This window comes from Pistacia vera, unplaced genomic scaffold (genome assembly GCF_008641045.1).
Source record: "Pistacia vera cultivar Batoury unplaced genomic scaffold, PisVer_v2 Contig159, whole genome shotgun sequence".
In the NCBI taxonomy this organism is placed as follows: Eukaryota; Viridiplantae; Streptophyta; class Magnoliopsida; order Sapindales; family Anacardiaceae; genus Pistacia; species Pistacia vera.
Window position 1 is genome coordinate 143,786 of NW_022195674.1, and position 13,029 is coordinate 156,814.

Consider the following 13,029-nt stretch of genomic DNA (forward strand, 5'->3'; position numbering starts at 1 on the left):
TATTTAATTTGAATGTTAACGTTGAATGTTTGGTGACGACAATTTGTTCATTCCCATAATCTCCACAATAAAATATAAAACGTTTTCTATTTCTTCATTAAACGACGAGACAAGAATCCTTTCCCATCTTACCATCGACTTGAACTGAAGTCCTCCATCAAACCTCTCCCTTCTGCTTCTTCAATGGCATCAAGCGACTCCGAAATCGTCAAGGAGTTTCGATACTTCCGAGTGTACAAAGATGGTCGAGTTCAATTAACCTTTCCGCCCTTCCTCAAGGCCACGGTTCCACCGTCCGATGATCCCGTCACCGGTGTCCGATCCAAAGACGTTACGATCTCATCTGAACCTCCTGTGTCCGCCCGTATTTTCATCCCCAAACTCACAGACCCTAAACAAAAGTTCCCTCTTTTATTCTACGTGCACGGCGGTGGCTTCTGTATCATGTCCGCCTTTGCTCCAGGCCACCATAGCTTCTGTAGCACCCTTTCAGCCGAGGCTGGGGCCATAGTTGTTTCTGTGGAGTACGGACTCTTCCCAGATCGACCCATACCGGCTTGTTACGAAGACTCATGGGCTGCACTCCAGTGGGTGGCGTCTCACGTTGGTGGAAGTGGAGCTGAACCTTGGCTAAATGATCATGCTGATTTTGGCAAAGTTTTTATCTGTGGAGATAGTGCCGGAGGAAATATCTCGCATACTTTGGCGTTCCGGGTCGGTTCAATCGGGTTACCTGGAGTGAAAGTGGTTGGGGTGGTCTTAATTCATCCTTATTTCGGTGGGACAGAAGTCGATCAGATGTGGTTGTGTATGAATCCAAGTAACAGCGGGTTGCAGGATCCCAGGCTGAAACCGCCGGCAGAGGATCTGGCTAAGCTCGGGTGCGAGAGGGTGTTGATATTTGTGGCGGAGAAAGATGATCTGAATGTTGTGGGGAAAAATTACCATGAAGATCTGAAGAAAAGTGGATGGGGTGGAAGAGCTGAGCTTGTGGAGAATCATGGTGAAGAGCACGTTTTCCATATGCTTAATCCCAATGTTAAAAGGCAGTGGAATTGACCAGTAGATTGTTTCATTATCAAAGAAGATTGTGTAAAAGTAGTTTGTAAATTACGTAAGGGTTGTCGTTTGCAAGAGCTAAATTGTGTCTGTTACATTGATGAAATGGATGTATGTATGGATTTGGAAAAAACGGTATCATACTTTTCATTTTGATGATAAATGTTTCCTTGATTGGGAAATAAATCTTCTGTTTCATTGCCTTTTTTCCTTGATTGAATTGAGAAGGGTAGAGGTAATGCCGAAAGTTAAATGTTTTCTCATCCCAATCAAGATGTGAATAAGAATTAGATTTCAGGTAAGGTTTTCAAGACAAATTCTGATAAAAACCTATTAATAATGGGAAGAATGTTGTATCCACTTGATTTTTCAATCTTTTACTCAACCAGTTTGTGAAATGGCCCACTTGATCCATTTCACATTACCATTGGGGATAATCGTGGTTCAATAGGGTTTTTAAGTGTATTATTCCAGGTTCTTTAGTTTGATTCTTTATAAGTTTCTAATTGAGGCTATCACTTAAACTCTTATCCGACCGTAGCTCTAGATCCCTTAAACTCTTATCCGATCGTTAGTTCTAAGATTCTGAAAGAGTATATGATGTGCGTAAATTGACCTGAATTCCGAGGTCATAAACAATAATAATAATGGTAAACAGAAGTAAAACTCATCTGCATCTAAAACACTAGCTGCCACTTCTCATTTCTCCTCCTTCTTTCTCATTCTCAATCTTTCAATCTGGCACATGGTGTCTCTTTTTCTAACCATTTTCATCAGCATTATACGAAGATATGCTTGTTAGGGCCAAAAATCATCTTGGGCTTGATGAAGTCCATAACGAAATAAACATGTCACGGCCCAGGCCTCAATCCAATCCCGATTGGCCTACGCTTAAAATCACCTTTGACTATCCACCATCTAGTTGGGCTATTCTATAAGTTAAGTTAAAACAGTTTCGCCCATTAGCCTACGACAATCTATAAAATGAATCAGAATCTCATTCTATTTCCTTTTCTACTAAGATTTCAATCTTACTCAAACTATTAAACTTGATCTGATAAGGTCAATAATCTCCTCTTTATGATAGGATTATCTTCTAAATAGACTTAGTGTCCACTGAATTCCAATCTTATAGGTAAAGAAATCATATCTCTTTCATGATAGAGATTCTCCAAATAGGACTTAGTGTCTTACTAAGATTCCAACCCCTTGGGTTCACTATAAAACAGAGACTGCCCTCTCATTAGGGGGAATCTCCCATAGTCAATCTACACTACTCAAAACCATCTATTTGCTCCTAAAGTTCTTGATCCCAAGAACCGACGCCTCCGCCGTAGTCCTAGCTTCCGACAAGCCTCCTGTTATTCTTCATCTCCTTAATTCTTATCAAATAATCTCTTTCAGCCTTGCTCTTGAGCGTCGAGTACCTACGCAAAACACCACCCCGGTGTTTTCCAGAAGCTTCACGCTTGCCCTTTTATGTGTGCAGGTCTAGCGGATTGTCAGTGACCTCAACTTCACAGATCAGACCCTATTTTCATGATGGTAGATTTTTTGCATCTATAGTTTGGCGCCCACCGTGGGGCCCTGACAATCATCTGCTAACGATAACTGGCAACATGAGAGGAGGCATGTAACTCCCTTCGACTGACATTGCTAATCATAAATTTTATCACGATAAGAAAATTTTCTTTACTTTTCTCCATTTGTTTTATCTATTCAGCACGTGATATGATACCTTGAAGCATCAACACATCCCCCATATTCATAATTTGTTCCATGTATCGGTTGGAATTTTCTCACTTCTCGTATGCGTTTAATTTCTTTTGGAGGGTATTTGTGGTCTAAAACCCTTACATCTCATGGCATGTTTTTGTGTATTTAAAAACCCATCTTCCTCTCCTTCTCTAGACCCGCAAATTCTCCAACCACAGCAAATGGTTGAATGTTAACGTCGCCTTCGTGTCGAATTACTAAAATCCCCACAAACCTTGAATCAAACTCCCTCAGTCCATGCAACTGGTAAGATATACCTGACTAGTTTTGACTTCCTGCCGTCAATGCCAAGATACCACTCAGCTCGTTCGAAGCAAGTCAAACCGAGAATAAATGCCCAACTATACTGACCCCTTCAGAATCCCAACCTCCCATTCCCCTTCCAAATCCTCTTTCGAAACCACAAAAGCCAAACACTTCCAAATACTAAGGTCCTTCAAAAATTGCTCATCCTGTGTTCTATCCAGCATTCGTCAAAAAACTACTCAAACCCATATTTAAGACAAACCCAAATTTTCTTTTTCAAAAGTCGCCAAAATCACCTCAAATTCATCCAGAGTAGCCTAGAAGGTTTTAAGAACAAAAAGAATAGAGAAAAACAATGAAAGAATCAGGAGAAATCACTGTGAATCTCTAAGAAATCGCCCACACCTTCGGCTAGAAAGAGTAAAACTTAAAAGAGATAATAAAAATAAAAAGTTACAGGTTTTGAATGAATGCCATTGCCAAGCATTATGGCATTTAATGCACCTTGGTTAAAACCGCCATGTGGTGAACTTTTGGAAAGGTAATTTTTTCTCATTATTTTCAGCCGCCTGTACAATGAGCCCAATTCCATATTTTGTGCTCACATCGTTTATCAGAGTTTTATTTGGAATTCTTTGGAAATCTAATTCCTTGGCAGAAGGCACAATGGCTTCACTCAGATCGGTCCACCGAGCGGGCAACATGTTATATTCGTCTCAATTGGCCCTGTAACTCCCACTCAGTTTTGTCTCCATGCGGCTTTGATCACACTACAACAGAACTCTTTCCACTCTCGCTCATCCACCGAGTGGGAGAAATTAAAAATCGAAAGTGGTTCTCCTAGTCAACTTTATTTGACTCAGCAGTCAGCACACCTTCCCCACATGATATAGTGGGCCGAGCCGAGTGGATTCTAAGCTACCTCAAAACAAGAATATATCCCTCAAATTATTTAAATAGTCCAGATAACTCCATTAGACACATACTCATCACCCCATGTGGCAAAAGTACGCCCAAAACAACTATAAAAGTCGTCATCTGCTCGGCTGGGACTATGACTCTACCTCTCTTTGGAACATCTTCATTCAGGGTTGGGTTATTTCTTCATTCTGGCTGTGTGAGCTTTGCCGAGTGGGTCTGTCCAAGCTCACACTCATACACCTCCTACTCGAGTACGACTGATTCGATGCATCTAAAGACCACTCCCTGTAGACTAATGGTGCTTTCGTATCACCTCCTCAAAAGTCAAATCAAATACTCCACTCCGTTCAGCAGCACGGTGGCAAATTGAAGGGAAGGTATGTGTCATTTCCTCCTTTACTACCACTCTATTTGGTTAATCTTTCTCCATTCGGCCCATTACTTAATACATGCAGCCCATTTTTCCATTAGCTCACTCTTTATTCAGTCCATAACACATGCACATCATGCATATAGCTCTCCATTCGACTATTTGCCTTAAAACATGCATGCCATGCATGTCACTGCTCTAGCTTCAATCAAATGTTTTCAAACAAAGTCAGTCACGCAACTGGGCCACATAGCCCTCAGGATTCAACTACAGTCGATCACGCCGACTCGATTGCAAGCTCTATACAAGCTCCACTTGCATACACCATCGGATCGGCCTTGCTTGATCCACAGATTTACACCTTCGATGACCCCTCGATCCACGATTTACACCATCGGATCGGCGCTGCTCGTCCACAATTTACACCTTTGGATCGACCTGCTCGATCCATAGATTTACACCTTCATATCGACCCTGCTCGATCCACGATTTATACCATCGATCGGCCCTGCTCGATCCATGAATTTACACCTTCGGATTGACCCTGCTCGATTCACGATTTACACCTTCTTCGATCCCTATCCGATCCACGGATTTAAACTTCCGATCGCCCTGCACGAATCAGGGATTTACACCTTCGAATCGACCCTACTCGTTCACGGATTTACACCTTCGGACCGGCCCTGGTCGATCCACGGATTTACACATTCGAATCTACCTTGCTCGATTCATGATTTACACATTCGGATTAGCCCTACCCGATCCACGATTTACACCTTCGGATTAGCCCTGCCTGATCCACTGATTTACACATTCGGATCGACCCTGTTCGATTCACGATTTACACATTCAATCGCCCAGACCGATTGAAGGACTTGCACCTCAAATCAACAAGTCATCCCCCAATCCACCAAAGATCCATCCGACCTAACGAGCTGCATTACTATCTGCTCAGTCTGCTCTCATTCGATTAAATCTATTCTCTAAGCTAAATACTTTTTAACTTACGTTAGGCCAAACAGTCTTGGGCTTGACCAAGTCCAATAACGAAACAAACATGTCACAGCCCAAGGCCTCAACCCAATCCCGATTGAGCCTACGCTTAAATCACCTTGCAACTACCCACTCATGATGGGGCTATCCTATAAGTAGCTAAACCGGTTTCGGCCCATTAGCCTACGACAATCTATAATATGAAATCAGAATAACATTCTATTTCCTCTTCTACTAAGATTCCAAATCTTACTCAAACTATTAAACTTGATCTGATAAGGTTAATAAATCATATCTCTTTCATGATAGGGATTATCTCCTAAAGATTAGTGTCCTACTGAGATTCCAAATCCTTAAGGTGAAGAAATCATATCTCTTTCATGATAGAGATTATCTCCCAAAATAGGACTTAGTGTCCTACTAAGATTCCAACCCCTTGGGCTCAATATAAAAACAAAGACTTGCCCTCTCATTAGGGGCAATCTCTCGTAGTCAATCTACACTACTCAAACCATCTATTTACTCCTAAAGTTCTTGCTCCCAGAACCCGACGCCTTGCCGTAGTCCTAGCTTCCGACAAGACTCTTGGTAATTCTTCATCTCCTATTAATCAAATAATCTCTTTCAGCCTTGCTAACTTGAGCGTCAGAGTGCCTATGGCAAACACCACCCCAGTGTTTTCCGGAAGCTTCACGCCTGCCCTTTCATGTGTGCAGGTCTAGAGGGATTGTCAGTGGCCTCAACCTCACAGGATCAGACCCTATTTTCATAACGGTAGATTTTTTGCATCTCTACACAGCTTCAAAGCCGTCGTTTATTTTAACTCGTCAACACCCATCACTTATCTAAAAATGGCATCTTTTGGTTCTTCATTCAGTACTAGCTCTAGAACTCACTTCTCCTAGTTCAGTCACATCTGGTCCTCACCTAAATCCATTGATCCGAACGACAGTAGCTCAGAGTTTCGCTTCTTCAAAGTTTACAAAGATGGCCGGTTCGAGAAGTTGGGTCCACGAAAGATCCCTCTGTCGAATGACCCAGTAACCGAGGTTCGATTGAAGACGTTGAAATATCACACAACCCACTTTTTCAGCTCGTATTTCTTGCCCAAGATCCGTGATTCGACCCGAAAATTCCCAGTTCTTTCCATGTCCATGAGGTGGGTTCTCGCTTCGAATCAGCTTTCTCTCCCAATTCATTCAAAGTACCTCACTTTGTTGATGGCTGAAGCAGACGTAATCACTGTGTCGGTTGAATACGATTTGTTCCCGGATTGACCCATACTAGTATGTTACGAGGACTCATGGGTCGGACTCCAGTGGGTGGCGGGTCATGTAAATGGGAATGGACTCAGTCATGGTTGAATGAGCAGGCTGATTTTGGATGGGTTTTTATAGTTGGAGAGAGTGCTGGAGGAACATCTCGCACAATCTAGCTGCTCGGATCGAGACACTCAGTTACCCGGTGAACGTGGCGTATGGTTTTGATGCATCCGTATTTTGGAGGGATAGACGATGATCAAATGTGGCTCTACATGTGTCCATCTAACGGTGGGTTGCAGGATCCTAGGCTGAAACCGAGTGTAGAAGATCTAGCAAGGCTTAGGTAAAAGGGTGTTTATTTTGTGGCTGAAAAAGATCATTTAAATGTAGTGAAAGAAATTATTACCAGGACTGAAAGAAAGTTGATGGAAAGAGAGTGCAGAGATCTTGGAAAATGAAGGAGAAGACCATTGTTTTCATACGAGAATCTCAATGAGAAGGCTGTAACTCTTATCCAAAGATTTGTTTCTTTCATGCAGCGACGATCGACGGCCAATCGAATGGGAACCATGGAGTTTTTGATGTATGGTGCCGCCAAATCTGATGATGGTGCTAGGGTTCCATCGGCGTCGGAACTCGCCAGAATCAACAAGAAATCCAACGGTCGCATAAACTTTAGGGACGGCGAGCGACGAGGCTGGACGACGGCCACTAAAAATGGATGGGTTTGGTCGTGGAGATGTCGTCACGTCAAATGGTGTGTTTTCTCCATCGAACGTGCCAGATTCGACGGGATTGAGTTGCGATAACCGCGCCTCGACAGTATTCTGGCGGTCCAACCGCGGCTTAATCCGGTTTAACGGTAAATGCTAGTTTTTATGAGATACCGTTCGAAAATACCGTCGGCTCCATCTGAACCGGTCCTACTAGATGGTCCAGTTCGTTTTTCAGAACATTGAAAAGAACAATCGGGGTGAATACTCTTTACAAACACTTTGTTTCTTAATACTTCATCCTTTACTCTGATAAACATCATATTGTTGCTACTACTTTTGATCAAAACCAATGTCCATATCAAAGACCTAGTGTATCACCAGAAACTGATTCGAACCCATTGAGCTCCTCTGGAGATCTGCGGGCGATAATTTTGTGTTTAACAAAAGGATTTTTGAAAGAAGGGGATGGCTGTATTATGAGAAGTGGGAAGGAATTTAGTGGAGAGGTGTTGTGGAGATTAGGAAGTTTAAGGGAGGGCCATGGCTTTTATTTGATAAATCCCAATTGTGAAAATGGTGTCACTATTCCAAACAAATTGTGTGTCTTTTATCAAAGAGTAAATGACTTTTTCCCACTCAGGTTTGCCTTAATGACAATTTCCCACCCAAAGTTCATATTCTGTAATATCCAAATCCACTTCACTTTCTTAGTTGACATTTACGGTTACCGGAGCTAGGGTGAGAGGGTTTTGTAGAGTGGAGGCTGGTTGATCGAATATTGATGACCGATTAAATATTCGTGTCCAGAATCAACCGGAATCGTCTAAGAACAGAAACCCTCGCTTTACATGGCTAGCAATTTGCAAGAAATCAGGTGCCAGAGTGAGAAGTGTTTTGTAGAGAGAAGATCGGAGGTTCAATTGTGTTGACGGAGAGATTTTCAATGCCGAAATCAGCTTTGGGTAGTAACAGAATATAAACTTTGAGTAAGAAAATATAACTCAGTTTGGGTAGTAACATAATATAAACTTTGAGTAAGAAAATAGTATTTTGAAACTTTGCATTGGGAAAGTGTCATTAAGGCAAACCTTGGTGAAAAAAAGTCGTTTACTCTTATCAAATTACAAACTATTCTTAGATATGACCAGATCATCTTCTGATCAAAGTTTAACCTGAAGAGATAAAGACTTGTAATGGGCAGAGGTGGCGATGGACCGTGTTGTATCTAAAAATTCAAGGCCTATCATGCTGTGCCAGGCCCGCACATTTTTCGTGCCGTGTCGTCCCACAAAATTTGAAGGCCCACAGCACGGCCCTTTATATTTATGCCGTGCCATGGGCTGGCCATGTGCTTTGTGAAAATATTTTATTTTAAATTTTAAATTATGGTAATTTTGTTTATTTAATAATTATTATAAAATATTTTATATGTTTATTTAGTGACATTTTGTATTTATATTAATTAAAAATATATAACACTATGAAATATAATAAATAATGGACATTGAAATATTAATTGAATTTCAACACTTTTAATTACTTATAAGTTATAATTTAAATTACAAATACAAACTTAGAAATTAAGATTAAGAATTAGAATACATCTTCGTTTTCATTAATTTCTAAATTCTTAAATCTTCAAATGTATCTTCAGCACACGATTTTGAAGCTTGAAATCTCCCCCCCCCCCCCCCCCCCCCCCCGGGTGTCGTTACCCCCTTGCACAGGAGGGTAACAACTATTAAAAAATAGCTATAATTTTATAATTATATTTTTTTCGTGTCATGCCGGTCGGCCCACACGTATTTTAAGGCCCATGGCACGCCCCGCATATTTTCATGCCGTGTGTCGTGCTTTTTTTGTGTATGGCTTACCGCCGGCTCTAGTAATGGGTTACTAATCGAATAATTTTTTTTCCTTCTCCAATTCTTGTTGAGACTATTCTCTTGAAGTAAATGTACTCAAAATTATCATTGAAAAATAAATAATGGCTGGATTGTTAACTGCACTTGGTATGAAAAATGTTGGGCTTGTCCTCGTCATATTAGTTATTCAATCCCCTTATTCATGTGATCAAAGTATTTGTGATTTGAAGTTTCAACAGTATACTATTAATTTCAAAGTAATATATAGTACTTATTGAAATTTATCAAGGATTTTTGTTTTTTTTTACACCAGATATCGAACAGTTATATGTACTTCAACTAATTCTTGGGATGCTAAACTATCATCAATAAGCTTCAATGGTTATCCCTATTGCACTGTGGAGACTCAAACTCGGAAGACAATGTTAGATCTTTCTTACTCTTTACTCTAAAAGAATTCAAACTTGAGAGACTATATTAGATTCTCCACTTGAGAGACATGTTACTTAGTAGCATTTAACATGTGGTTTTTGACTTTTTTCGTTGATTTTAAAGTCCAAAATCACTTCTGAAACTACGTTAGAACTCCCTCACAACCTCCTTTATCAAACTCATACTTTCATTTATCGGCTCACTATGGTTTTTGACCAGTTTTAATAATCGCTAAAGTATTAATTAAGGATAAAAACCTAGAATAATTAATCAAAGATATGAATTTGAAATTTCGCTAAACTCGGTACGGTGGGAATATGTCGCTTACTCTTAATTGAAAAAAAAAAAAAAAAAGATGAAACTAAGACTAACGGATGGTAACGTTGAATGTTTGGTGACGACACTTTGTTCATTCCCACAATCCCCACAATAAATATAAACGTTTTCATTTCTTCATTAAACGCAAGACAAGAATCCTTTCCCATCTTACCATGGACTTGAACTGAAGCCCTCCATTAAACCTCTCCCTTCTGCTTCTTCAATGGCATCAAGCGCATCCGAAATCGTCAAGGATTCGATTGTTCCGAGTGTACAAAGACGGTCGAGTTCAATTAAACTTTCCGCCCTTCGTCAAGCACGGTTCCACCGTCCGATGATCCCATCACCGGTGTCCATCCAAAGACGTTACGATCTCATCTGAACCTCCTGTGTCGCCCGTATTTTCATCCCCAAACTCACAGACCCTAAACAAAAGTTCCCTCTTTTATTCTACGTGCACGGCGGTGGCTTCTGTATTTTGTCCGCCTTTGCTCCAGTACCATAGCTTCTGTACCACCCTTTCAGCCGAGCCTGGGCCATGTTGTTTCTGTGGGTACGACTCTTCCCAGATCGACCCTACCGGCTTGTTACGAAGACTCATGGGCTGCACTCCATGTGGTGGCGTCCCACGTTAGTGGAAGTGGACCTGAACCTTGGCTAAATGTCATGCGATTTTGGCAAAGTTTTTATCGGTGGAGATAGTGCCGGGAAATGTCTCGCATACTTTGGCTTTTCCGGGTCGGTGCAATCGGGTTACCTGGAGTGAAAGTGGTTGGGTGGATCTTAATTCATCCTTATTTCGGTGGGACGGAAGACGATCAGATGTGGTTTTATATGAATCCAAGTAACAGCGGGTTGCAGGATCCCAGGCTGAAACCGCCGGCAGAGATCTGGCTAAGCTCGGGTGCGAGAGGGTGTTGATATTTGTGGCGGAGAAAGATCATCTGATTGTTGTGGGGATAAATTACCATGAAGATCTGAAGAAAAGTGGATGGGTGGAAGAGCTGAGCTTGTGGAGAATCATGGTGAAGAGCACGTTTTCCTATGCGTAATCCCAAATGTGAAAAGGCAGTGGAATTGACCAGTAAGATATCATCTTTATCAAGAGATTAGTGTAAAAGTAGTTTGATAATTTAGCAGTTTGTTGGGTTTCTTTCTTGTGTAAATACTGGAGTGTGTCTTTTGACAGATGATAAATAAAATCTTTGTTTTTTACCGATGCTGATTACCTTTTAAAGTTGAGGTAGTAATGTAAAGTTGACAGTGTCAATCTTATTAGTAATTTAATAAATCAAATTCAAGTCTCATAATAATATATCCAAAAATTTTAATTACTGTTAAGTCACCTAATAGTGATTAAAATATATTTTTTCAAGTATATTAAAAAATGACAATTAAATTTTCATGTTTCTGAATTAAATTATAATCAGTGTTCTAAAACCTGCTCGAGGAGTTACTCGGCAGGGTAGGTTCCGATTTGACCGGTTCAATCGAAGGGTTCAACCAGTGATCCAATAGTTTGAAATCCAATAAACATACCTTGATAAATACCTATCGGTCCCTTAAGTTTAAAATCAACAAACACACATTTGTGATTTGCCAAATGCAAATTGACGTCGACAGGTTGCCGCAACGACACACCATGGATACAGGGTTGGGACTGGGCTCGGCATGGAGGGCATGCGACATAAGTGGCCGGCGATCAGGTTAGGTTTTAAAACAATCCCAAGAGTAGGATCAATGCCTGGTAGTAGTCCAACTGGTTGAGCCGGCCGAGCCGGCCGGGTTGCAGAACGCTAATTACAATCATTTTAAGTCGATTAAAAAACCAAGACTTGTGGATGTAGGTGTTGAAGGTTCGGTGATGAGTGATAACATTTTCTTCATACATACAAAACGATTTCTTCCTCTGCATTAAACGACAAGAATTCCCCATCTTATCAGTGAATTGCACTGAAGCATTTCGTTAAGGTAAATTCTCTATCTTCAATGGCATCAACCGACTCCGAAATCGTCAAGGAGTTTCGCTTCTTCCGAGTTTATAAGGATGGCCGAATCGAGTCATTCTTTCCACCTTGCCCCAAGGTTCCACCGTCCGATGATCCGGTCACCGGTGTCCGATCCAAAGACGTGACGATCTCATCAGAACCTCCTGTTTCTGCCCGTATTTTCATCCCTAAAGTCTCAGACCCGAACCAAAAGTTCCCTCTCTTATTCTTAGTACATGGCGGTGGCTTCTGCGTGATGTCCGCTTTTGCTCCACGCTACCATCTCTTCTGTAACACCTTTTCAGCCCAAGCTGGGGCCATAATTGTTTCTGTGGAGTACGGACTCTTCCCGGATCGACCCATACCGGCTTGTTACGAAGACTCATGGGCTGCACTCCAGTGGGTGGCGTCCCACGTCAGTGGAAATGGACCCGAACCTTGGCTGAATGATCATGCTGATTTCAACAAAGTTTTCATCAGTGGAGTCAGTGCTGGAGGTAATATTTCGCATACTCTGGCGTTCCGAGTCGGGTCAATCGGGTTACCGGGTGTGAAAGTTGTGGGGATGATTTTGGTTCACCCATATTTTGGTGGGACGGAAGATGATGAGATGTGGCTGTTAATGTGTCCGAATAACGGTGGGTTGCAGGATCCCAGGCTGAAACCGCCGGCAGAGGATCTGGCTAAGCTCGGGTGCGAGAGGGTGTTGATATTTGTGGCGGAGAAAGATCATCTGAATGTTGTGGGGAAAAATTACCATGAAGATTTGAAGAAAAGTGGATGGGGTGGAAGAGTTGAGCTATTTGAGAGTCATGGTGAAGAGCACGTCTTCCATATGAATAATCCAAAATCTGAGAAGGCTGTGGAAGTGATCAATAAGTTTGTTTCATTTCTGAAACAAGATTAAAGTATAATTAGTCCGATAGTTTACATAAGGGTTGCCGTTTGCAAGAGCTAAATTGTGTCTGTGACATTGTGGAAATAGGATGTATGTATGGATTTGGAATAAAACGGTATCGTACTTTTCATTTTGATGAAGATTTCATTGATGATAAATGGTTTCCTTGATTGGGAGAATATAAA

General features: G+C 41.4%; 1 protein-coding gene and 1 pseudogene across 1 annotated transcript; both read left to right on the forward strand.

Moving 5' to 3' along the window:
• Positions 1-46: 46 nt before the first annotated feature.
• LOC116125015 lies at positions 47-11,010 on the forward strand (annotated as a pseudogene).
• Positions 11,011-11,800: 790 nt separating this feature from the next.
• Positions 11,801-12,983, forward strand: LOC116125036 (probable carboxylesterase 1). Its single transcript, XM_031410768.1, has one exon. The coding sequence runs from the start codon at positions 11,948-11,950 to the stop codon at positions 12,851-12,853; it is 906 nt and encodes a 301-aa protein (XP_031266628.1). The 5' UTR covers positions 11,801-11,947; the 3' UTR covers positions 12,854-12,983.
• Positions 12,984-13,029: the final 46 nt, after the last annotated feature.

Coding starts and splice junctions, on each gene's coding strand:
- LOC116125036 (XM_031410768.1), top strand. CDS start 11,948: ATGGCATCAACCGACTCCGAAATCGTCAAGGAGTTTCGCTTCTTCCGA.